This window comes from Capra hircus, chromosome 6 (genome assembly GCF_001704415.2).
Source record: "Capra hircus breed San Clemente chromosome 6, ASM170441v1, whole genome shotgun sequence".
Lineage (NCBI taxonomy): Eukaryota > Metazoa > Chordata > Mammalia > Artiodactyla > Bovidae > Capra > Capra hircus.
In genome coordinates, this window is record NC_030813.1 from 100,706,845 (window position 1) to 100,733,759 (window position 26,915).

General features: G+C 40.2%; 2 protein-coding genes across 2 annotated transcripts in view; one reads left to right on the forward strand and one right to left on the reverse strand.

Annotated features, from left to right (window-relative positions):
- LOC102189022 (protein phosphatase 1 regulatory subunit 3F-like) lies at nt 398–2,108 on the reverse strand. Its single transcript, XM_005681959.3, is given in 2 exon segments — nt 398–1,378; nt 1,380–2,108. Coding segments are annotated over 2 exon segments (1,233 nt in total). The 3' UTR covers nt 398–874.
- The window catches only part of ARHGAP24 (Rho GTPase activating protein 24), a 568,165-nt gene continuing 552,317 nt past the window's right edge, over nt 11,068–26,915 (forward strand). The window contains exon 1 of the mRNA XM_005681855.3: nt 11,068–11,468. The gene's annotated coding sequence lies outside the window, so the exon portion shown is untranslated. The remainder of the gene's footprint in view (nt 11,469–26,915) is intronic.

Genomic DNA, 26,915 nt, shown 5'->3' on the forward strand with positions numbered 1-26,915 from the left:
AATAAAAGGTTTGGTAGGAAAGGACACTAAAATTAATACCTAAAGTAGGACTTAAAATTGGTCTGCAAGAGAATGATAGTTTTCCCTTCTCATAGAAGAATGTAATGATACAATTATTGTCAAGCACTTGACCAGTATAAGTGATGTGTGAAAGGGGAATTATGCTGTCTTTTGTATAGGGAGATGCTGCTGTTAACACCTGAATGAAAAGAATCCACAATTTGTACTCAAATGGCCTGAATTCAGGTCTTATCTTCACCCTTCATCAGCTTATATGATCCTGAACAAGGTGTATACAGTGCTTCTCTCTGATCTTTCTTGTGTAAAGAGTAAGCAATAACAGATTTTTCATAGGGCTGCTGCAATGAAAAGATATCACATATCTTTTTTTGTTTGTTTGTTTCTCATAGAGTTCTATTGTGGCATATAATAATAGGTACTCTATATAAATTAAATTAAAAATAAAGCTCTAGCAGGTTGCACAGGTTGGCTGTTAATAAATACATCTCTGGGTAATTGTGCCCCAAGACCAGCTCATGACCACTCTCCCTCAACCAGAGAATTATACAAAAATAAATACAGGCTTGAGGGTGGGGTGGGAGGGGAGGACATGCCCAATTCCATTCTGCAAGTTCTTACACCATCCCCCCGTGCCACTTCTCTCCACTGGTATTGCCACAGGGAACCCCATGCTCACTGGAGAGCTGAGGGACAGAGAGGCCTCTCTCCAGTCGAGCATTCTCAGAAGCAAAGGACTGTTCACTGAACAGACCACACATCCCATCTGAACCCTCTGGGGAGGGGGGCGGGTGATGCAGGGGCTGCCCCTCCCCAGAGAGGGGAAACCTGTTATTGCTCATCTCACAAGCAGCTCCTACAAGAACCAGGCCAGACAGAGGCACAGTGCAAGCACCAGGAGGGACATACCATTGTTCAGAGCCACAGGGACCGCCACCAGCACAGCTAGGACCCCCAGAGTCTGGGTCAGGGGTCCCCAGAGCTGAGGAGGCAATACATACACGCTCTCTGCAGGGTCTGCTAGGGTAGGAGACCTCTTTGGGGGCTCAAGGCTTGGGCCTGAACCCCCTTCATCCTGGGGGCTTACATGGGGCCTGGCCAGGCTGGATGGACAGACTTCAGTCCCTAAGGGACCAAGGAGGGAGAGATCTTGCCCCTGCGAGACCAGAGTGGTTGGCTCCTGGCCAGATATAGAAATCAACCTGTCTGCCAACTCAGTGGTAAACTCCATCTGGGCTTCTGTGGCCCCTGAGGACCCAGTCACCCCAGATATCATCCTACTCACATGCAAAGAGTCAGAGTCCTTGCTCGTCCCCTTCTCTGGAGCCCCACTGAACTGACCCTCTATACCCAGAGCCACAAGGGCTGTTACATCCAGAACCCTCTGCCCATGGGAGCCACACATCTCCCATAGTGGCTACCACAGAAGGGGCTCCCGAGAGGATTTCTGGAGGTGATTCATTAGGGGTGTCCCCTTCTGGGCTGGACGGTATGATGGAGAGCCCCTCTTCCCCCTCCCCCTCCTCATCAGGGTCCTCGGTGTCCTTGATGAGCTCCATACCGCGCCCCAGCCAGGCATAGTGCAGCGTGATCTCCTCAGCCAGGGCACTGTTCAGGGCCCACTCAGGGCCAGGCCATTTCAAGATCAGGTCGCGGTCTGTGAGTATGCCCAGGGGATGGCTGGGGGACACCCCTCCATCTATGGAACCCTCCCCACCACCTCCTGCCCCACCAGCAGCCACGGCAGCCCACAGGCGGCTCAGGTGGGACAGGTAGAGCTGCTCCAGCTCCTGGTCGAAGGTGTCCTCTCCAAGCAGCTCCTCCAACCCACTCACGACCTCCAGCCCCCCAGGAGGCTTGTCCATGATAGCTCCCACTATGGGCTCCTTTCGGCCCCTTCCATTCTCGCTGGATACTTCCCACGTGGCCTCCATCTGTGGCTGGCTCGGTTCCAGGAGAGGCCCAGCTGCCCCCTCACTTTTGAAAGACACTTCAAAAACTCTAAGGAATACTCCTATTACTTTACAATTATAATCGTTATTATTATTGTCATAATTAGTAATGTGTTTGAATGAATTATTTTGATTCATTGACACTTTCTTATTTAGTTTTCAAGCAGGACGGTTTAAAAAATTGATGATTATGTCTCCACTCTGTAATGAGAAAACATTTTTTTTTTAATTTTAATTTTTTATTTTTTTTAAATTTTAAAATCTTTAATTCTTACATGCGTTCCCAAACATGAACCCCCCTCCCACCTCCCTCCCCACAACATCTCTCTGGGTCATCCCCATGCACCAGCCCCAAGCAAGCTGCACCCTATGTCAGACATGGACTGGCGATTCAATTCTTACATGACAGTATACATGTTATAATTCCCATTCTCCCAAATCATCCCACCCTCTCCCTCTCCCTCTGAGTCCAAAAGTCTGGTATACACATCTGTGTCTTTTTTCCTGTCTTGCATACAGGGTCGTCATTGCCATCTTCCTAAATTCCATATATATGTGTTAGTATACTGTATTGGTGTTTTTCTTTCTGGCTTACTTCACTCTGTATAATTGGCTCCAGTTTCACCCATCTCATCAGAACTGATTCAAATGAATTCTTTTTAATGGCTGAGTAATACTCCATTGTGTATATGTACCACAGCTTTCTTATCCATTCATCTGCTGATGGACATCTAGGTTGTTTCCATGTCCTGGCTATTGTAAACAGTGCTGCGATGAACATTGGGGTACATGTGTCTCTTTCAATTCTGGTTTCCTCGGTGTGTATGCCCAGAAGTGGGATTGCTGGGTCATAAGGTAGTTCTATTTGCAATTTTTTAAGGAATCTCCACACTGTTCTCCATAGTGGCTGTACTAGTTTGCATTCCCACCAACAGTGTAGGAGGGTTCCCTTTTCTCCACACCCTCTCCAGCATTTATTGCTTGCAGATTTTTGGATCACAGACATTCTGACTGGTGTGAAGTGGTACCTCATTGTGGTTTTGATTTGCATTTCTCTAATAATGAGTGATGTTGAGCATCGTTTCATGTGTTTGTTAGCCATCCGTATGTCTTCTTTGGAGAAATGTCTACTTAGTTCTTTGGCCCATTTTTTGATTGGGTCATTTATTTTTCTGGAATTGAGCTGCAGAAGTTGCTTGTATATTTTTGAGATTAGTTGTTTGTCAGTTGTTTCAGTTGCTATTATTTTCTCCCATTCAGAAGGCGGTCTTTTCACCTTGCTTATATTTTCCTTTGTTGTACAGAAGCTTTTAATTTTAATTAGATCCCATTTGTTTATTTTTGCTTTTATTTCCAGAATTCTGGGAGGTGGATCATAGAGGATCCTGCTGTGATTTATGTCTGAGAGTGTTTTGCCTATGTTCTCCTCTAGGAGTTTTATAGTTTCTGATCTTACATTTAGATCTTTAATCCATTTTGAGTTTATTTTTGTGTACGGTGATAGAAAGTGATCTAGTTTCATTCTTTTACAAGTGGTTGACCAGTTTTCCCAGCACCACTTGTTAAAGAGATTGTCTTTACTCCATTGTATATTCTTGCTTCCTTTGTCAAAGATAAGGTGTCCATATGTGTGTGGATTTATCTCTGGGCTTTCTATTTTGTTCCATTGATCTATATGTCTGTCTTTGTGCCAGTACCATACTGTCTTGATGACTGTGGCTTTGTAGTAGAGCCTGAAGTCAGGCAAGTTGATTCCTCCAGTTCCATTCTTCTTTCTCAAGATTGCTTTGGCTATTCGAGGTTTTTTGTATTTCCATACAAATCTTGAAATTATTTGTTCTAGTTCTGTGAAAAATGTGGCTGGTAGCTTGATAGGGATTGCATTGAATTTGTAAATTGCTTTGGGTAGTATACTCATTTTCACTATATTGATTCTTCCGATCCATGAACATGGTATATTTCTCCATCTATTAGTGTCCTCTTTGATTTCTTTCATCAGTGTTTTATAGTTTTCTATATATAGGTCTTTAGTTTCTTTAGGTAGATATATTCCTAAGTATTTTATTCTTTTCGTTGCAATGGTGAATGGAATTGTTTCCTTAATTTCTTTTTCTACTTTCTCATTATTCGTGTATAGGAATGCAAGGGATTTCTGTGTGTTGATTTTATATCCTGCAACTTTACTATATTCATTGATTAGCTCTAGTAATTTTCTGGTGGAGTCTTTAGGGTTTTCCATGTAGAGGATCATGTCATCTGCAAACAGTGAGAGTTTTACTTCTTCTTTTCCAATTTGGATTCCTTTGATTTCTTTTTCTGCTCTGATTGCTGTGGCCAAAACTTCCAGAACTATGTTGAATAGTAGCGGTGAAAGTGGACACCCTTGTCTTGTTCCTGACTTTAGGGGAAATGCTTTCAATTTTTCACCATTGAGGATAATGTTTGCTGTGGGTTTGTCATATATAGCTTTTATTATGTTGAGGTATGTTCCTTCTATTCCTGCTTTCTGGAGAGTTTTTATCATAAATGGATGTTGAATTTTGTCAGAGGCCTTCTCTGCATCTATTGAGATAATCATATGGTTGATGAACATAGATGCAAAAATCCTCAACAAAATTCTAGCAATCAGAATCCAACAACACATTAAAAAGATCATACACCATGACCAAGTGGGCTTTATCCCAGGGATGCAAGGATTCTTCAATATCCGCAAATCAATCAATGTAATTCACCACATTAACAAATTGAGAAAACATTTTTTTATTAAACCTCACTAGTTTTAAGTTACTTAATGTCGACCTCCAAGTCTCTAGTTAACAGCCCAAACAAGATAAATAATATTTACTCAAGAATGGGATCAATTGTGCCTAATATCCAAAACCATTAATAGTCGTAACAGCTCAACTTTGAATCTAGACTGTATATTTTCCATCATTGGGACAAGAATCCATAATGAGGTAAATGTTTTTCTTTTTTTTTTTTATTTCAAATTATCTGAAACTATATAAAGCAGGCAATTCTGAGGAAGGAAAAATGGAAAAGTAGGCAAAAAGTACATCCATTATTGAAAGAGCTTTGAATATGATGAAAACAGGATGAAATGAGGGTATTCTGAACAAATGATAAGGCTTAGAATATATGACACTGGAATTAAACACATGTAAAGAACTAACTTATCACTTACTTTCTATCTGCTTAAAAATGGAAACCACTTATAAGTCACACATAATTTAGGTAGCCTACAAGTAAATAATTCTTAGGAGCAGATGGTTTTATTTCAATGGCAGTGTTTAATTTTTGAATGAACACAAACTTAATGAGACGATTCCAACATGAGAATGAGCTTGAAATCTACAAAAAGGTATGTATCTTGAGTCTAAGCCCATCTTGGTATTACTCAGATGGAATTAGATTTTGAAATATTTTAAGTTTCATGTTAGTTTTTTAACATTAAGAGCTGAGTCTGCGAGTGGAAAGTCTCATGTCTGGGGGAACGTTTCACTCTGTGGGTGTGCACATGCATGTATATGTATATGGTGGGTGTGTTGGGGTGTGTGTGCATGTATATTTGTACTCAGGAAGAGAAAGAAGAGCTGGAATGTGAAGGACAGGAACATAAAGACTATCTTAGAGAAATTTTGAGTCAACAAGGTCAAAGAAATCCTAGAAAGGGAGAAATTTAGAAATGGCCACTGAAAAAATGTGAAAGCATAAAGCAGGGAATTTTTCTGGGAGCTCACTGGAGGGAGTCTGCATATCTTGGAGGGGAGAATTTGGTTCTTTAACATAATCCGTAAATTCCACAGTCTGGCTCTAAACAGAATAAAAGAAAACCATTTTAATTGGAAACTGAGGTTTCCATTTGCAGCCCATGCAAAGACAATCTTGTTTTGGTTGATAATGTGAACCAAACCATTATTTAACACACACACACACACACACACACACACACACGTGCATGCACACAGAGGTGAATAAACATTTAGATATACTCAAAATGTTAATAATACTTTTTCTCTGTATGGTGAGATCATGGCAATTTTTGATTTCTTCTTTTATGCTTTTTTGCAGCTCCCCAATTTCCTGAGTTGAACATATATTAATTTTGTAATTAGACGAAAAACACTATTTTGAAAATGAATGTAATCATGGATTATTTTGTGTGTGTGTGTGTGTGTGTGTATACCATCTAATTTGAAGACCTAGGGCTTTCCTAGTGGCTCAGATGGTAAAGAATCTGCCTGCAATGTGGGAGACCTAGGTTTGTTCCCTGGGTCAGGAAGATTCCCTGGAGAAGAGAATGGCTACCCACTCCAGTATTCTTGCCTGAAGAATGCTGTGGACAGAGGAGCCTGGCAGGGTAGAGTTCATGGGGTCGCAAAGAGTTGGATATGACTCAGTGACTAACACATAGGGGACAATGAAGTATGATACTGGCTGGAACCAAAAATAAATCCATTAGATAAAAGTATATAATAACGGTTGATACTCTAGTCCATTCAGGATCTACATAGGTGTATTGCATGCTTGTTGCTTCAATTTGAAGGCCCTTGACTGAGAGCAGACCCGTGATGAAATTACAGGGGCAGGAAGGTCTCCACCACCACAAGTGCCTGTCTGTGTTTTGCACTTTCTCTCCTTACTCATGGGGATTTGGCTGGATTTTTTGGCCCCAACATTTTAATAGTAGTAGCCCTACACCTTTTCCTAGATCATGTGATCCAAAGTATTAGGATGAGGGTGGGCACAAAACTCCCTTAATCTTTCCATACTTTATTTAGCTAAGATACCCCCTTCTCCTCCTGCCACCTTACTTTTCTCTCATTTGTGGGTTAATTGGGATTAGAAGACATCTCTTGTGCAGATTCTAGCAATTTTAGAGAAATAAATTTGCAAATAGGAGACTTGAAAGGTTCTAACCAGGGTTGGATGCCAAAGTGATAGATACAGACTCAAAAAAACTGGATTTCACATTCCCCCCCACCCGCCAAAAAAAAAAAAATAAAATAAAACTTCCCCTAGGAAATAAAAAGACAACCTGAACACTGAAGGTTTGAAACAGACTTGTACTATATAACACAGCCTTCTATCTTAATTCTGCAACCATATCTTGGCATATTCCAGTACCCACACAAATTCTGCATTGTTGGTGACAACCCGAAGGAAATGTTAGGATTTTGGCAATTCTTGACTATTCAGTTTTGTTACTGTGTTTTTTGCCCTCTTAGGAATTTATGTTTTCCCCAAAGAAAACATAATTAAATAGCCCCAGTATCTGCTATTAATGGACAGTGGGTAACATGACAATACATTACTCTATGTGAAGATCTTCAAAGAATCTGGCAAGGAATCTTGTGGAAAACCTTACAATTTTTAGATTAGTAAAGTGCAATTAAAACACATTTTTAATCCATACTTGTTTTATAGTACTATTGGCCCCACATACTTGAAATATTAAAGTGATTGTACAAATTCTTGCTAAGGTTTCTCTAATTAAATTCTAAACTAAGTGACAAGACAGAAATAGCGTCTAGGGGGCTTTGTCTATGGATATTATTCTGTCCTCAAGTCTGGCAATACTGATATCCAAACAACTTGATCAAGTATAATAAGGCCATTATCTGCTTTCTCTCCTCTTCCTCTCTCTCCTCCTCCACATACTTCTCCTCCTCTGTCTCCTTCTATTTCTTTTCTAGATTCCTGAACTCTCTCCGGTCTTAAAAGTATCATACATCCCCCGTAAATCTCCTTGTAAATCTTCTCAAACCTTGTATACCTTTTATGCTCCTTCTGAGGATATGACTTAGAATCCTGGAAGCTTAGCTTTTACCTTTGAAGCATTTGTGGGCTTTGTAGAATTGGTCTGAAAAAGAAATGCCTTTAACTCTGAATTGAGTAGACTGGCAAAATCCAGCTTTAAGTGAAACCCAGGGCAAGTTCTCACCAGAGACCTTGGGAACTGAATGACAGACACCACACCCCCTGGAGTCTGTATCTATCATATTGGCATCCTCCCCTGGTCAGAACCTTTGAAGTCTCCTCTTTTCGAATTTATTTCTCCTTTAAAGTTGCTAGAATCTGCATGAGAGATGTCTCCTAGTCCTAATTAATCCACAAATGAGAGAAAAGTAAGATGGCAGGAGGAGAAGGGGGTGACCGAGGATGAGATGGTTGGATGGCATCACCGACTCAATGGACATGAGTCTGAGTAAACTCCAGGAGATGGTGAAGGACAGGGAAGCCTGGCATGCTGCAGTCCATGGGGTCGTAAAGAATCGGACACGACTGAGCAACTGAACAACAACAACAACATACTTAAGTCCTGTGGACAATCAAGCATTTTCTAGTTCAGTTTATGTGATTGGTAACAAAGATCTTTGCTAAATCCGTAAGGAGCTTCTAGAAAACAAATACAATGGCACTTTTCTTTCTGCAGAGAAATGATAGGGGAAGACAGGGTGTTGGTAGATATACCTTCCCTGCTGCTTAATCCTCAAGTGACAGTCTTCCCATTTTTCAGTTGTACTGTCTAGCTTAAGATAATCGCATACATCATACACATCAATGAAATGATGTCAGGTGGAAGGGGGAATACCAGACCACCTGACCTGCCTCCTGAGAAATCTGTATGCAGGTCGAGAAGCAACAGTTAGAACTGGACATGGAACAACAGACTGGTTCCAACTGCCAAAGGAGTATGTCAAGGCTGTATATAGTTACCCTGATTATTTAATTTATATGCAGAGTATATCATGCAAAATGCCAGACTGGATGAACCACAAGCTGGAATCAAGATTTCTGGGAGAAATATCAATAACCTCAGATATGCAGATGATACCACCCTTATGGCAGAAAGCAAAGAGGAACTGAAGAGCCTTTTGATGAAAGTGGAAGAGGAGAGTGAAAACGCTTGCTTAAAATTCAACATTCAAAAAACTAAGATCATGGCATCTGTTCTCATCACTTCATGGCAAATAGATGGTGGAAACAGAGACTTTCTTTTCTTGGGCTCCAAAATCACTGCAAATAGTGACTGCAGAGATGAAATTAAAAGACACTTGCTCCTTGGAAAAAAAGCTATGACCAACCTAGACAACATATTAAAAAGTAGAGACATTACTTTGCCAACAAAAGTCCATCTAGTCAAAACCAAAAGCTATGGTTTTTCCAGTAGTCATGTATGGGTGTGAGATTTGGACCATAAAGAAAGCTGAGCACTGAAGAATTGATGCTTTTGAACTGTGGTGTTGGAGAAAACTCTTAAGAGTCCCTTGGACTGCAAGGAGATCCAACAAGTCCATCCTAAAGGAGATCAGTCCTGGGTGTTCATTGGAAGGACTGATGTTGAAGCTGAAACTCCAATACTTTGGCCACCTGATGCAAAGAACTGACTCATTTGAAAAGACCCTGATGCTGGGAAAGATTGAAGGCAGGAGGAGAAGGGGACAATGGAGAATGAGATAGTTGGATGGCATCACTGACTCAATGGACATGGGACTTGGTGATGGACAGGAAAGTCTGGTGTGCTGCAGTCCATGGCTTTGCAAAGCGTTGGATGCGACTGAATGACTTAACTGAACTGGAAGGGATGGAGACAGAGGTCAGGAGATGTGAAAGCAAAGATCTGAGATGTGAGGGTGTGTCACAGAGGCATGTCTTAACCGTTTGGATTAGGGAATATCCGGTAATCATGTTGAGTTCAATTTTGTATTGTCTTGATTCTAAGTTGCTTGTGGTAGTAGTTATATCCTGAACTAGGTTACCAACATGATAGCTTCCTTGTCTTTTCTAAATGTCAGAATCTTGAATCATTGACACATCTTCCTGAGGCTCTTGGGACCCTCAAGTGTGTGCAGATTTCATTTTAGTTAATTTCATTATTTTCCAGCTTTCATCTAAAACCGCCCATTGGCACGTACCTGCCAGGCTGCAAGGTAGAATATGTAAAGCCATGAAGGTCATTTATTCCTACCAATTAGAAAATAAGTTACACTGCTTCTGGGTAAGAATTCAACACACACTTTAAAAAGAAATACCCAAAGAATTTTTTCCCTGCCAAGCTTAATTAGATGGTTGAGAATTCTTCCACCAGAAAATCAATTTTCTAGTGGGACATCAAGCCAGGATGAGACAGATCACCAGAAAGAAAGACTACAAGAAACCAGAAAAAGAGAGATAAAAGAAAAAAAAAAAAAAGAAACACATATGTCCACACAGACTTTTATTTTTGGTGTTTCTAAATTTAAATGTGTGCTTTTCCCTATCACTGGAGATCCATAGTGATGGTTTTTAAATACTTTAAAGCATATATATATATATATATATATATACATATATATATATATATATATATTTGAATAGTTGAGTTGGCATTCCAGGTAATCAGTACTATAATATCTAATATCTAGATCTGAAATTCTTTTTTCTTTGGTGGTGGGAGGAGAGGGGACTGCATCAGCAAAATGTTTACTACTCCATCCTCTTTCTTTTATACTGCGTAATTTTGAGAGCTCTTAAACCATGATAAGGAAGTAATTATGCTTTGAATTTCTCTAAAGATCTAACTAGAGAGTATTCATCTAAATAAACATTTCTAGGAATACAGGTTTAATGACCCAGATAATTCTGATTGGAGAAATAAGATTTTATACAGAGAGCTGACAGAAGCAAGCAAAACCTTGTGAGGTTTGGCCAAAGACATGCTGAGCTTCTAGGGGGCAAAGGGATATGTATTCGGCATCCCTTCTCCGCACGCACAGCCCCAGATTCACACCAACGTGTATCTGTGATATGAAGGAAATAAACGGGTCAAGTCAGCCTCGGGGGTACCGAAGAAGCAGGGCTCTGTCTGGCTGTCGAGGGTCCGCCCCCCCACCCCCCACCCAGTGTCACCCAGGCTCTAAGATAACCCAGCAGAGAGGCGCTGGGCGAGGACCGGGCTCCTCTTGCCTCCCCCGTCGTGCGGCTCGAATCTTCTGAAGCTGCCAGTTGCCAAATGAAATCTGAAACCCCGGGCTGCGTCTGAGGGTTGGCCCCGCTCAGTTGTTCCAGCCTCTTGTACTGTATATTTACACATTCACACACAATCACTCTTTCTAACTTCTGGGACTCTTCTGTGCGCAACTGCTGGGATCTTTCAAGTGCATGTGGCAACTCAGCCCAGCTCCGGGTGGAAACCGGCGGCGGGGCTTCGGAGGGTATCGAAGGCCGGGGGAGCTGTCAAGACTGCGGCGGGGACCGGAGCGGATTGAGGCGCGGGCGGCTGGGGGGAACCACCCCCAACTTTCCAGCCCAGCCGCAGCTACTTCTGCCGCCGCGCATTTCCTCCGAAACCGCGGCTGCGGAGCTACCCAGTTCATGGGGCGCAATACTTCCCCTTGTTGTGGGAAGTAAGGAGACTGCCCTCCTCGCTTTATTATTTATTTTTTCCTGCTCGTCCTGGGGGTCTTTTTCTTCGGAGCAGTCGCCGTCCCTCTTCTGTCGTGCGCTCCGAGCAGGGTAAGTGACCTGGTTTGGGGCATGAGGGGGAGTGATGTGCTCCGGGGTGACCTCGGGGGGCTGGGACCTGGCCTCGCCTGCGCCCCGGGGGGCTGCGGGCACAGCTGCGGGAGACCCGGGTGGGGGCTGCACGGGGCGAGGAGGGACCGCAGGAATCCCGTGCTGGTGCAGTGTGTGTGTGTGTGTGTGTGTGTGTGTGTGTGTGTGTGTGCGCGCGCGCGCGCGCGCTCGTACGCGTGCATGTAGATGATGGGGAACAATGCTCTTTTATTATTATTTTTAAAAGGAAGAAAACAGAGCAAGCTGATAGTACGCATTTCTAGGCTTAAAAATAGAAGGAAGGAATATAGACTCCTCACTATCTGCCCCCTTCGCTGCTCGTTTCTGTTAGTGTCTTATATCAGGAGAGTTTTCTAGATAATAACTATTCAAAGGTATATTTTAATAGTAAATACTGTAATTGTAAACAAAGCCTTTGGGAATATTTGTTGAGTTTTCAGTCACCCAAAATAATTTGTTTAGATTTTTTAAAAGGAAACTTTTCGAGGAAGTATCTGACCGCTTTTGAGGATAGAGATATGTAATATGTTATCATTAAAAAAAAGAATACTTCAGACTGCGTTTCTTGTACAAGTCCTCAAACATAAGGGTAGATAATATTACTCTGGATTCCTTAGAGTGTTAGGTTTTCAATACCAGCTAGTAATAGGGAACCCAGACTGCCTTGTACTCTATGCATATATTAATTCATTTAAAATATCATTTCCAATATATTTCTGTTTCCATCATAGCTTACTGTTTTTTTTTTTTTTTGGTAAATCTAGAAGGACATTATAATCTCATCTCTTTCTAAAATGAGGAAGTAAATAAATCATGTGTATTTGAAGTATAAAAGTTGCAAAGTGTCTGCTTATCCATAAGTAAAACAGTATGTGTTGCTATGTCTTTTAAGTCGAACAAATTAATTGAAACCCAGGGATATTTACAGTAGAGTTAAGAGCTTTACTCAATTACTGAGAAGAAGATGGACAGATTAAATATAAACAATCTGTCTCCTGCTTCTAATTAGACCTCAAAACCAACCATTAAGGGCAAGAATGGGTGTTGGTATTAGGCTGGGCATCATAAAATATAAAACACACACAGTTAATATATTAGAAAAAGAACACAAATATAAAGATCACATTAGACTTATTAAGACCTCACTCTCCCTTTTAAATTTCTTAATACTTCCTCTTCTCTGGGGATATTTCAACCTCTAAGAAAGCCCAATAATACAATTCCCCTTTTTGTCTTCCCTGGGTGCCTGACCTTCAGGTAGCAAGCGGAGAAATCTGTTCTCTTTAGAGCCATTACTGAGTTGTCAGAGAATTTCCCTTAGACATCTTGGAGGACGGAGATACTGACAAAACCTTAAGATAAATAAAATCCTCTTACCCTTCAGAGAGGATGTCTTCTTGGTGGAAGACCTTTAAGTGGGGAGTAAGGGGAAAACTGAACTTGTTCAGATCTGGACTTCAGTTTGAGGTTTGTGTAAGGAATACACAGCTAGAGTGATTAAAAGAAGGAGACTGTGGTCCTTTCTATGTGGGAAAGCCTGCTGAAACTCAGTCTTGTCCTTGGCTTTCAACTGTGTTGTTTGGTTTTATTACTTAATCACAGGGGCTTGGGTTTGAGAGGAGGATGGTTTCTCAGTTATGTTCTTGTGGGCTGTATATACAGTGAATTTGAACAATTTTGAACATACAGATTTGATAATAAGCGGGAGTGAGAACTGTGTTCTCAAGAAAAAACAAAGTCAGCGCAGAACAAATAGTGATGCACCCTTTTAGACAAGAGTGTAAACTTCAGTGTAAAAGTAGAAAGTGTTCTGGACTGTAATTCCCAGTGAAATCCTTTCAGGTTTTGCTCAGGAGAGCAGTGGTCAAAACTCAGAGAGTTCTTATGGTCAGGGTCTCATTGATTATGTGATCTTGGATTCTTCAGGGTGAAGGGAGAGGGTTAGGGAAGTGGGGGCGGGGTGGGGCAGGAAGGGCTAGGAATGTGCAGCAGGTGGTAAAGAGTGGCTTGAGTCTGTTTATTTTGCTGTCTTGGCCAAAGCCTAGTTTGTTGTTTACCAACAGTGCTCTGAATAGTTTGGCTGTGACCTACTGGCCCACTGAAGTGTGTTTTCTTTCTGGTTCTGTTAGTGTCCTGATTGGTTTCTCAGGGCTGAAAGTACATAGTGCTGCTACAAGGTCCTGGCGATACATCTGGTTCTTGTTCTTCATGTTTGCAGTGCTGTAGGACCCTCTTTGTTATCTGTGGTTGTCCTCCTGTGGTTTCTTTTATGGCCAATGTTGAAGGGTTCTTTTCCCACGAGTTAAGCTTATGCAATGCTGTTTCCTTCTTTCTGCCATGTTTCAATTTTTTGGTAAAGCTGAATGCCTTGGAAAAATAAAATGGAAGAGGTGGGTGGAGGCCCAGCTTGGAGCCCAGTAAGGAGAGCATGTATGCAAGCAAAGTCACTTCAGTCATGGCAGACTCTTTGCGACCCCATGGACCATAGCCCACCAGGCTCCTCTGTCCATGGGATTCTCTAGGCAAGAATTTTAGAGTAGGTTGCCATGCCCTTCTCCAGGGCATCTTCCAGACCCAGGTATCGATCCCTAGTGTCTACATCTCCTGCATTGGCAGGAGGGTTCTTTACCACTACTGCCACCTGGGAAACCCCTCAGTAGGGAGGGACAGCCACCCAGTTGGTCACATATAAGTGTGGAGAAGCTTGATAATAACAAGAACCTGAGGCAGCCATTCTATCCTGATCACCTTTTACTGAGGAAAAAAGCAGAAGAGATTTAAAATAAAAAGGATGCCTGTTTACACTTAAATTTGTGATTAAATGATTAATATTTCTCCCGGATGGAGAAAGGTATTTAAAATTAAAGTCATAAATAGGCCACTTAGCCATGAAGTTAATGTTCTTCATGGGAAGAGTTGGGCTTTCAAATTGAGTCTGGAATGGTAACCCATCTGTCTTTGCTATATAAACTCAAACTTTACAAGATTATGATGGTTTCAGCACTAAATAAAAGCCCATTTGGAAGTGGAGGGATTATTGTGATGAAGTCAATGTTCAGTTTTCAAAGGATACTGTGCACATGTGTGTTTTAAGCAGTATCTCCATTCTACTGTGGCATTGCCACAATTAATCTTTATAAAGTACAGATCTAATTGTGTAAGTCCCGTGTTCTAAAACCTTTGATAGACCCCAGAGACCTGTAACAGCAACTCTAAATGCCTTAGTACAGGGACTAAAAGCTCTTCAAAGCCCTTGATTTTTAGCTGTGTCTGCCTACGCCAAAGACCCTCACTCTTTATACTTCTTATTTCTTGCTTCTGGATTTCATTCTCCTGAAATGTCTTCTGCCTGGAAAGCCCCTGTTGATTATCAGTGGTCCACTTCAAGTGGATCTTCCTTTGGAAGACTTGCCCAATTCCATGCAGGAAGAGTTAATCATGTCATCTTATCTGCTTCCGTAATGTCTTAAACATACCATGAATGATTATTTTAATAATTTTAATGTACCCTTCCCCAGCCAGCTACAGTGAGTTCCTTGATAGGTGTATTGGTGGTGGTGGGAATACCTGTATCTAGCTCCCAGAACAGAGTAAGAAGCGTATAGACATCTATTAATGTTTCCTTAGTAAGTGAGCAAGCAAAGACATGAATGAAGAAAGCAGTGGTAGACTCCAATTTATGCAGGTAGTTACTTCCCCAAAGTTCATTTGAAAAAATGTCTATTTGGACTCAGAGTTCATTTTCTAAAGGTAATAATGCTACCAAATATAGTTCACTTTCCAGACTGGCTCACACAAGCCTATTTTATTTCTGTAATAGATGAAATATTGTGTTTTTACTATTCTAAAGTAAAAGCAAAACAAAACAAAATCTAGAGTGGAACCAATTTTTTTTTTCCTCTTTGAAATTACAAAATACTCTTGAGTTTAAAGAGAGTAGAAACTGTTAGAATAAATAAACATCTCCCACAATTATTTTTTATATTATACTGTAAAATCTCTAATCTGCTGTATCCCAATGGGAGGTCCTGGATTTAGCTGTGAGGACTAATAATGGAGTTGAATTGGAGATCCTGTTGCCTGTGGACTGGGTAATAATCTTAATTAATAAAACAAAATAGAAGTACTAATTTGGGCTATTTAATAATTATCTTGAATGCTAGTGCTTGAGGGAATCAAATTTAATTAAAGTAGAATGTGAAGGTGGATGGAGAGGAGGAAATTCAGAAAGGCACCTTCCTTCCTTTTGCTGATTTTTAAAATTATATTGGTTTTATTTCTATCTCCTTTGATCATTTATGCTCAAAGTTCCTTCCTGAAAAAAATTTGTCTACAATTATTTATACTGCCTAACATGTAGAAGGGGGGAGGTATATGCGCTTTGAGCCAAAATACAAATGGGTTTATTTTATTTTCAGAACTGTGATACTTTTGTCACTTGTATACTTGCCATTTAACACGTGGATAATTTTTCAATAAAGAATGCATAATACTTTTTTCAGGCACTATCCAGGGACCATATATAGTTCATGTTGCTCTTTATATAGTATCTCTGAGGAGACTGGACAAGCAACCATTGATATTTAAAAGTAATAGTCTACTCAGCTTTCTAAATCTTCCATGCTCTCTATTTTTATCAAATTGAAAATTTACCCTTCCTAATCATGTTACAACTCCTTTTTATTACGTTGTCTTCATTCACTGTGGTTTAATATAATACTTTTTACTTTTTGCAGGGAGTCAGTTGAAAAGAGATGGGCTCCATGGAAAATATCTTGGTGCTTTTTGTTATGTACTTCAATATCCCTTATGTAAAGATCTCTACAAATCCATTTTTGCTTTTACTGCTTTAGAAAATGTGTCTCTTCTGATTAGCTAGTGTTGCTTCTTTTCTTAGAAGAACAGAGGCTAAAAATCACCATGTTTATCATTTTAGTTTGTCATCCAAGAACTCAGCATTAAATTTCATGCACAATTATACCTTAGTTGAGGTTTTCTAATAATATGGTTCGCATCTTTTTAGCCTACTTTAATGATCTTAAATACCCATAACTTTCAAAAGTTAGCTTAAATGCATTATGGGGAAATAGGCCAAATTTCCTCCATTTTACTTTTTTTTAGTATGTTGTTGTTAGTTGGCTAAGTTGTGTCTGACTCTTTTGAGGCCCCAGAGACTGTAGCCCCTCAGGCCCCTCTCTCCATGGGGTTTTCCAGGCAAGAATACTGCAGTGGGTTGCCATTTCCTACTCCAGGGGATCTTCCCAACCCAGGGATGAATCCTGCATCTCCCGTGTCCCCTGCATTGGCAGATGAATTCTTGACCACTGTGCAACCTGGGAAGCACAACTTTTTTTTAGACATGTAGTTAAATATGTATAAAATTTTATTTTGTAGCTTCAGTTTAGTATTTCAGAGCCAATAATTTTTCCAGATTATTTTTTGTAGTTTCTTGAATCATTCTAAGTACTGTTTTTATACTCCCTGATAGATAAAATGGCCTTGCCTGAAATACGATATTTCTTGAAGACCTTAGAAAGAAAATCATGTCTGAATAATTTTGAAAGCAAATACTTCAGAGCAAACATGTGAGTTCTTTTCAATATGCATATTGTGATTGTATAGAAGAGTGCCCTCAGGAATATCTCTGAGAAGCATATTTCTTTTTCTTACAAGTAAGATCTATCAATAGATTGAAGTAAAAGTCATAATTAAGATCTGTAATTAGGGCTGTATTCTGCCCATCAAATTGAGTTTTCAGTTAAAGAAAGTAATTTCTCAAATTTCCCATGGAGGCGAAATAACTCTCATTCTGTCTTGAGTTTTTCTGCCTCTTTAAGTCACACAGACTCGTAATAATAATCACGCTAACTAATCAAGTACCTGCTAAGTACCAAGCACTCCATGGGAGTTTTATTTATTTTTTCAATATACTACTTCTAATTCTAGAAATAGTTAGAAATAATTAGTAATTCTAGAAGTAAGCTATGTTATATCTAATTCAGATATGTTATTCCCACTCTGTGAGTATGTTTGGGTTCAAACAGGTAAAACTTACTCAAGCTATCATTAATACAAGGTAATAGAGTTGAGAAAACCAGATCTATCTGAATCCAAATACCCTGTCATTTTTCTAATATGTCACCTTCTCAGTGCTTTTCTCTCTATTAATTTTAGAATGATAATCTGTGTTTCAATGTGCTTGACATATAGTGCAGACCCTGGTCCCAATATGGTCTCAAAGAACTGGCCTTGAAGTTCTCCACAGATCTTTCAGATGACAGTGTTATGCTGATGGGTTGGGGCCCGTGGGATGGATTGCCACTATCAAGGTTCACTCATAGTAATTGGCTTGACCAGATTTTATCTTCTGGTGAGAGGTGAACAGCAAAGATATGGTCCGTGTAACTCCAATGATTTATTTGTTGTTCAGTCACTCAGTCATGTCCAACTCTTTATGACCCCATGGACTGCAGCACGCCAGCCTTCCCTGTCCTTCACCATCTCCCACAGCTTTCTTCAAACTCATGTCCATTGAGTCGGTGATGCCATCCAACCATCTCATCCTCTCTTGTCCCCTTTTCCTCCTGCCTTCAATCTTTCCCAGCATCAGCGTCTTTTCCAATGAGTCAGCTCTTCACATCAGGTGGCCAAAATATTGGAGTTTCAGCTTCAGCGTCAGTCCTTCCAATGAATATTCAGGACTGATTTCCTTTAGGATGGAGTGATTTGATCTCCTTGCAGTCCAAGGCACTCTCAAGAGTCTTCTCCAACACCACAGTTCAGAAGCATCAATTCTTTGGCACTCAGCCTTCTTTATGGTCCAACTCTCACATCCATGCATGACTACTGGAAAAACCATGTAGGATAAAACCAATGATTTATCCTTATTGCTTAATTCCCAGACTTTTGCCCTTAGGGCAAGAGATTTATGTGTGAAATAATCCCAGGAAACTCAGGTAAGGGGAGGTCTTCTTTTTTTTCAGGTGAAACTTCTCATATATCTACTTTTAATACTAGTTCATCAAATTATATTAAAGATGTGATTTTAAAGGTGCAGGCCTTCTATAATATTTTCATGAACAGTGTGCTCTATTATAGTAAACCAAGCTTAAATCCACCGTTAAGTGTATCCCTGGAATACTGTGAGAAACAGATGGAGGTAGTGGAGAGAGAAGAGGTAGGTGGTCCTAGGGTTGAGGACTAGGGACTCAACTTGAAAAAGCTGAAATAATATATATTTTCAGGAACCTCCATATTGTTCTCCATAGTGGCTTTACAAATTTTACATTCCCACCAAGAGTGTACTAGGGTTCCCTTTTCTCCACATACTCACCAACATTTATTATTATTATTTTTTTGATGACCGTCATTTTGACCAATGTGGGGTAATGTCTTATTATGGTTTTGGTTTGTATTTCCCTGATGATTAGTTATGTTGAGTAAACACTTTTTCATGTGCTTGTTAACCATCTGAATGTTTTCTTTGGAGAAATGTTTCTCTGGGCCTTCTGTCCATTTTAAAATCATTTTTTATATGGAGTTGTACAAGCTCTTTGGGCTTCCCAGGAGGTGCTGTGGTAAAGAACCTGCCTGCACTGCAGGAGATGCAAGAGACATGGGTTTGATCCCTAAGTCAGGAAGATCCTCTGCAGAAAGAAAAGGCAACCCACTCCAGTATTCTTGCCTGGAAAGTCCCATGGACAGAGGAGCCTGTGGGTAGCAGTCCATGGGGTCACAAAGAGTCAGTCAGGACTGAGCACCAGCATAAGATATAGGGTGATTTCTTTATATACCTGGGTACACATCTGAAGTAGGCAAGAACATGAATATGAAAAGATAGATTATGCACCCCAACGTTCATAGCAGCATTACTTACAATAGTCAAGGTATGGAAGGAACCTGTGTCGCATTCTCAGTCACTCAGTCATCTTTGACTCTTTTTGGCCCCATGGAATTTTCCAGGCAAGAGTAACAGAGTGGGGTGCCATTTTCTACTCCAGGGAATCTTCCAAACCCAGGGAATGAACTGCATCTCTTTGGGTCTCTTGCATTGGGAGGTGGATTCTTTACCACTAGCATGACCTGGGAAGCTCATGGAAGGAACCTAGGTATCCATCAACAGATGAATGGATAAAGAGATGGGGCGTTTATACACAATGGAATATTATACAGCCATTAGTAAAGAATGAATTTTTTGTCATTTACAACAACATGGATAGACCTGGAGGGTATTATGCTTATTGAAGTAAGACAAATACCATATGTTTTCAGTTATATATGGAATCTAAACAAGTAAAACAAATGAAGAAATATAACAAAACAGAAATAGATTCACAGATAGAGAACAAGCTAATGGTTACCATTGGGGGAGTGGGAGTGAGGCCAGATAGGGGAAAAGGACTAAGAGGTACAGCCTACTAGGTATAAAATAAATAAGATACAATGATATAATGTACAGCATGGTGAATATAGACAGTGTTTTATAATATGTTTAAATGGAGTATAATCTATAAAAGTAGAATTCACTGTTATAAAGCTGAAACTTTCTATCATAAATAGACTATATTTTGATGAAAACCAAGATCAGAAAAAGCTGAAATACAGAAAGAAGGGATTATTTCTTTGGGTGTAGCAACTGAGAAGGGGAGAAAGGTTGAGTTCTTGGTGACAGTATTCACTGGACACACTGAAATGAAATGGACTGCAGGGAAAGTAATTTCAAAGCTAGTCTTTCTCAAGATAGGAGTGTTTATCCCAGAAACTGTTGGAGGGCATGTCACTCCTGTTTTTAATGATATAGAGAAAAAAATTCTCCAACTCCCTTGAGGTGTCATTTTTGATTGTTCTATTGTGCAGGGAATATCTGGTTTTAAAATTTCTTCTGTGAAGAAACTTCTAGGAGGAAAAGATGACCTAGGGGAGCCAAAGGAGCTTGATGTTATCTTGTTGCACCTAATTGCATAAAAGCAGGATTTAGCCACAGGAGTACTGCCTTTAGAATTCCTTTTTGGTTTTTGTATCCCATTGTGGTTTATTGCCTGGAGAATCCCAGGGATGGGGGAGCCTCGTGGGCTGCCATCTGTGGGGTTGCACAAAGTTGGACACGACTGAAGCGACTTAGCAGCAGCAGCAGCAGCAGTGGTTTATTACAGGGCTTCCCAGGTGGCACCAGTGGTTAAGAACCCACCTGCCAACACAGGAGACATAAGAGACATAGGCTTGATCCCTGGGTTAGGAAATCCTGTGGAGGGTTGCATGGCAACCCACTCCAGTTTTCTTGCCTCAAGAATCCCGTGGACAGAGGAGCCTGGTGGACTGTAGTCCATAGGGTCCCAAAGATTCGGACACGACTGAAGTGACTTAGCAGGCACACACGCATGCACACGGTTTATTACTGTGCAATGGTCAAGTGCAATGCCGGCAATGTTATACAAAGGCATTATGGGTATCCAGAAGGACTAGCCTTCTCACGTTCACGATTTATTGATTAGAGATTTCATACTTTGGTAACAACTTATACTTTCATCATGGAGTAACTTTTCTGTGTTTGTAGGGTTAGGTTTGGGCTGACAGGTTCTGTGGGGGAGCCTTGGACATTGATGCCTAGAAACAGGTGGGGGTTGTGAGGAATTATCTGGGGAAGGAGCTCTGAGGACTCCCTCTCAACAGAGGGAGCTGCTGGAGGAGGATGGATGGGAGAAGGGGAGAAGCAAGGTCACAGGATGATAAGTGTGAGAAATCAAAGACTCAGGAGAAAAGGCAAATCCAGAGACAATGCTGGAAACTAGAATTCGAGGGCAGGGAGGCAGCATGTGATGTGACAAAGAAGAATGAATCTCTGTGTTTAATAATAGATTGCAATTATTAAAGCCTTACTATGTGCTAGTTATGCCAAGCTCTTCCATGGGTTATTGCCTTTAATCTTCAAGCTTCCACATGAAGAGGAGCTATTATTATCTTTTATAGGTGGGAAAACTGGAACTGGGAACTTCTTTGGTGGTCCTGTGGTTAAGACTTCACCTTCCAGTGCAGAGGTTGTGAGTTTCATCCCTGGTCAGGGAGATCCCATATGTCTCATGGTCAAAAAATCAAAACAGAAAACAGTATTGTAACAAATTCAGGAGAGGCTTTAAAAATGGTCCTCATAAAAAAAAAATCAAACATTAAATAAAAGAAACAAAAACTGAAACTTGGAAAGTCTTTGTAATTTACCAAAGTCATACAGCCACTAAGTGGTAGATGTGGGATTCAAAACTAAAGTATCTTACTGTGAGATATTATACCATACTTTATCACTATGTTCTGGAATTACACAAAGCCCTATAACCTTGGGCAAGTTGTGTTAACCTCCGTGAACCACAGATTCCCTCTCTGTGAAATGGCCATTTAATAATATCTACTCCATAGTGTTGTTGTTACAGGCTTTTAATTTATGAAGAGAGCTTGAGCATTGCCTGTAAGATACTGGAAGGGTATCTAGCATTTGGTAAATGTCAATACATGTCAACAGTTATTATAATATTATTAAATTTCATGATGAACATGGGATTCTAGAGCAGTATTTTTCAAAATATAGATCTTGATGCATCAGTGGTTCATGACCACTTTTCAATGAAAAGGGATAGAACAGGATGGAATGGAATGGAAAAATCAGGGTTCATTATATATAGTAAAAGTAAGAATTCACACGTTTTAATATTCAGTTTTTAAAATGTGGGTGTAAGTATCTCACGCTCTGGGTAAAAATGAAAAATGTACTTATTATTATTAATAACTGTCAAGATAAAGTATTTTAAAAATCCTTTAAAGTAGCAGTTCAGAGTGTGATCTCAAGACCAAAAGCATCAGTTTCACGTGGGATCTTGTTAGAAATGCAATTACTGAGACCTACCTGAACCCAGCCATATGAGTTTTAACAAGAACCTCAGATGATTAAAGACTATTACCTATTTAAAAGTGGTGCTGGGAAATCATGGTAAAATTAGGTAAGGATATATCTAAATTACTGAAGAGCAGTTAGAAGAACATATTGTTTTATATGGACTGTTAATTCTCTATAAAATGCTTTTCTGTGTCTTGTGACTTTAGTTTTGTGTAGTCTTTTCTCCTATTTTTTTCTATGCTGTCCTCTCATGGTTCAGGTGGCTGAGTCCCACAGAAGTCACTTCTTTTGTACATAGAAGGACATTGAGTAGTTAGATCTGTACTTTCTTCTAGAACTACAAGATAAAAGCTTAATATTCTTTGGGAGTAGCCCAGAGCCCTGAATATCTAAGTTGTATTCAATTTGAAACATTTTAATGATAATAGTCCAGATGCCTGAACAGCTGTGAAACTGGGAATTGAATTAAGAACTCATAAAAAACTGCATTCAGTATTTTACTGAGATATTTATTTTGAAAAGTACACGCAGGCAGAGACTGGCAATCTAGTTAATGCAGTACTAATACTGATGACAAACAGCAACAACAAAAATCTATTATGGTAAAAATGGAAGTCATATAAATTTTTATAAAGAGATGTTTTTCCTAATAATGAAAACAATGAATGTGTTTAAGGTATTTATTGACTGTATGTCATTACTTTGAAGAGAGAGCAGGTAATATTGAATTGACTAGTTTTTGTTCATTATTTTTGTGTTTACTGTTGTGTTTGATTTTCGGTTGGAAGGTCAAGGTGAAAGTGTTAGTTGGTCAGTTGTGTCTGACTCTTTCTGACCCCATGAGCTGTAACCTACCAGGCTCCTCTGTCCATGGAATTTCTTAGGCAAGAACACTGGAGTGGGTAGCCATTCCCTTCTCTGGGGATCTTCCTGGCCCAGGAATTGAACCCCAGTCTCCTGTACTGGCAGGTGGATTCTTTACATCCTGAGCCACCAGGGAAGCCCTTCGGTTGGGGGTTGTATTTACTTTAAGATGTGGAAAAATTATGTTTGAAAATACAGCATTCAGGTTCACTAGAAAAAGTTTGAGGATTTTCTTTTCCATTTCTTTAAATGAGCATTTCCTTGGATTTTTTAAAAACTACTTTTTTTTTTTACATTTTTATTTTATTTTTATTTTTTGCTTTGTGTTATCTTCTCTTTTTTTTCTAATTTTATTTTATTTTTTTACTTTACAATACTGTATTGGTTTTGCCATACATCAGCATGAATCCGCCACGGGTGTACATAAGTTCCCACTACTTTTTAATAAATATATATTAACTTTTCTATTTTTATTTTATCTTACATTGTTATTGGAGAATACAACAATATTGTGTTATATTCTACTGTACAGAAAAGTGAATCAGCTATATGTATGCATGATGCCCTCTTTCTTGGATTTCTCTCCCATTCAGGTCCCCACAGAGCACTGAGTGGAGTTCCCTGCACTGCACAGTAGGCTCATTAGTTATCTATTTTATACATAGTATCAGTAGTGTACATGTGTTAATCCCACTCTCCCAATTCGCCCACCTCTTCCACCCTCGGTATTCACACTTTTGTAGTGTGTGAAAATGTTTGTAGGAGAGAATTGTCAGAAAGAATCAGTTTCAGGGGTAAGAAAGTCTACCTCTGGCTCACTGCAGGTAAGATTTTATATTGAAACCATACCTATGGCTGATTCATGTTGATGTGTGGCAGAAACCATCCTCCAATTAAAAATAAAATAAAATAAAATAAAAACAATGGCTTGAGAGATGTTTCAAAAGATCCTTCTTTGCTTTGTAATCTATGATTAGGGAAGATTGAATGGGAAGGGGCTAGAATGAGGTGGCTCTGGTCCTACTTCTGGTATTAATTAGCATCTGTGAACTCAGGCAAATCATTTCCTTTTTCTGGACTTTAGTCTCCTTATCTGTAAAATAAAGGTGTCAGAGTAAATGCTTTCTAAGATTGTTCCAGCTTTGAAAAAGCCTCTGTGGCTAAATGGTAGTATGCTTCTTTGAAACAATTTTGATAAGAGTATAGCTGTGTGTGTTATTTCCAGGGCTCTGAAAATCGGATGTTGCCTTTATGTAGGAGTGAGGATCTGGAAGTCTCTAGATTACATGATAAAGGTTAGCCTGACCTTTCCTTGTGCCAGTGAGCTAGTTTTTACCATGGGTGGCACTACTTAGTAGGAGGCTTTTGAGAATGTATGAGAGTATGTTTGGTTATAACAATGACTGGGTGAAGCTAATGGTAGTCGTTGCCCAGGGGTCAAGAATGCTATATGTCTTACAGCGTGACAGACAGTCCCTCACTGCAAAGAATATTCTTTCCTGAAATGCCAAAAACATCCACTGCAAAACCCCAGCAAATAAAGTGAAAAGATTGAGCTGTAACTCCATATTTTATAAAGTCAACTGGGAAATTGTAATGAAGTTGTTGTATACTTTCTGCTATAACACAAATGCAAACCCTGGCTATTGTTAGATGGCAACCGGTGTTTATGATGTATGGCAGAGAACAGCCTTCAGTTCGAAGCTCTATATATTGACAATGCAATAGGAAAAGCAGCAACATCTCAGTTCTGTTAGTACAGAGTGCAAATATGGCTTGAAGACATACTAGGAATAGTTTCTTTGAGTGTGAAGTTCAGTTCAGTTCAGTCATTCAGTCGTGTCCAACTCTTTGCGACCCCATGAACTGCAGCACGCCAGGCCTCCCTGTCCATCACCAGCTCCCAGAGTTCACTCAAACTCACGTCCAACGAGTCGGTGATGCCATCCAGCCATCTCATCCTCTGCTGTCCCCTTTTCCTCTTGCCCCCAATCCCTCCCAGCACCAGAGTCTTTTCCAATGAGTCAACTCTTTGTATGAGGTGGCCAAAGTACTGGAGTTTCAGCTTTAGCATCATTCCTTCCAAAGAACACCCACACCCAGGGCTGATCTCCTTCAGAATGGACTGGTTGGATCTCCTTGCAGTCCAGGGGACTCTCAAGAGTCTTCTCCAGCACCACAGTTCAAAAGCATCAATTCTTTGGCTCTCAGCTTTCTTCACAGTCCAACTCTCACATCCGCACAAGACCACTGGAAAAACCATAGCCTTGACTAGACGGACCCTTGTTGGCTAAGTAATGTCTTTGCTTTTCAATATGCTATCTAGGTTTGTCATAACTTTTCTTCCAAGGAGCAAGTGTCTTTTAATTTCCTGGCTGCAGTGATTTTGGAGCTCCAAAAATAAAGTCTGACACTGTTTCCACTATTTCCCCATCTGTTTCCCATGAAGTGATGGGACCAGATGCCTTGATCTTCGTTTTCTGAATGTTGAGCTTTAAGCCAACTTTTTCACTCTCCTCTTTCACTTTCATCAAGAGGCTCCTCAGTTCCTCTTCACTTTCTGCCATAAGGGTGGTGTCATCTGGATATCTGAGAAATATTAATATTTCTCCTGGCAATCTTGATTCCAGTTTGTGCTTCTTCCAGCTGAGTGTTTCCCATGATATATACTCTGCATATAAATTAAATAAGCAGGGTGACAATATACAGCCTTGACATACTCCTTTTCCTATTTGGAACCAGTCTGTTGTTCCATGTCCAGTTCTAACCATTGCTTCCTGATCTGCATATAGGTTTCTCTTCTGCCAAATCACTTGTAGAAGTTTCCATTCAATGCAACTGGACATTTCTTGGGTTCAAATAGTGCCAGGATGAAGGATCAATACATAGTGCCAGGATCAATATGTAGATTTGATTCTCTGTGATAAGAAATACTACTTGCTTAATAGTTTTGCACATGATGGTGAGTGACATGAACTCTTCCTTCTCTGGCCTCCTCTGCCCTTGTGTTGCCCTCGTAGATTCTGGGTCAGGTTAAGGACAGAGCCCACTCAGCAAAGTGACTCCCCTGGGGCCGCCCCAAAGATTCTGGTAACATTTTCAAATTTGACATGAACTTTGCTTTGGAATCATTTAAGTCACAGGATCATTTTCTTTCCTTTTTTTCCCTCTCTTCCATCTTTCTTTTTGTGTTTGTGGACTCCTTGCTCTGTTAATATGTGGCTCAGTGATAAAGAATCCACCTGTCAATGCAGGAGATTCAGGAAATGCAGGTTCGATTCCTGGGTCCCTTAGGTCCCCTGCAGGAGGAAATGGCATCACACTCCAGTATTCTTGCCTGGAAAATTTCATGGACAGAGGAGCCTGGTGGGCTACAGTCACTGAGGTCACAAAGAGTCAGACACATCTGAGCACACACACATGTATGGATAAAATTGTTGCCTAGTGAATAAAAGTCAACAATATTTTCCAGGAGTGAAAAGGAACCCCTGCTTCTGCTTTATTTGGTGAATTTAGGCCTCAATAACTCAGCAGGAGAAGAGGCAAACAGAGGTGAAATTGAAATATGTAACTTTTTTCCTGTAAATTTGGTAAAATTTTAGATTTCAGGAGAGGGTTGAAACTACAGAATTTAAAATATG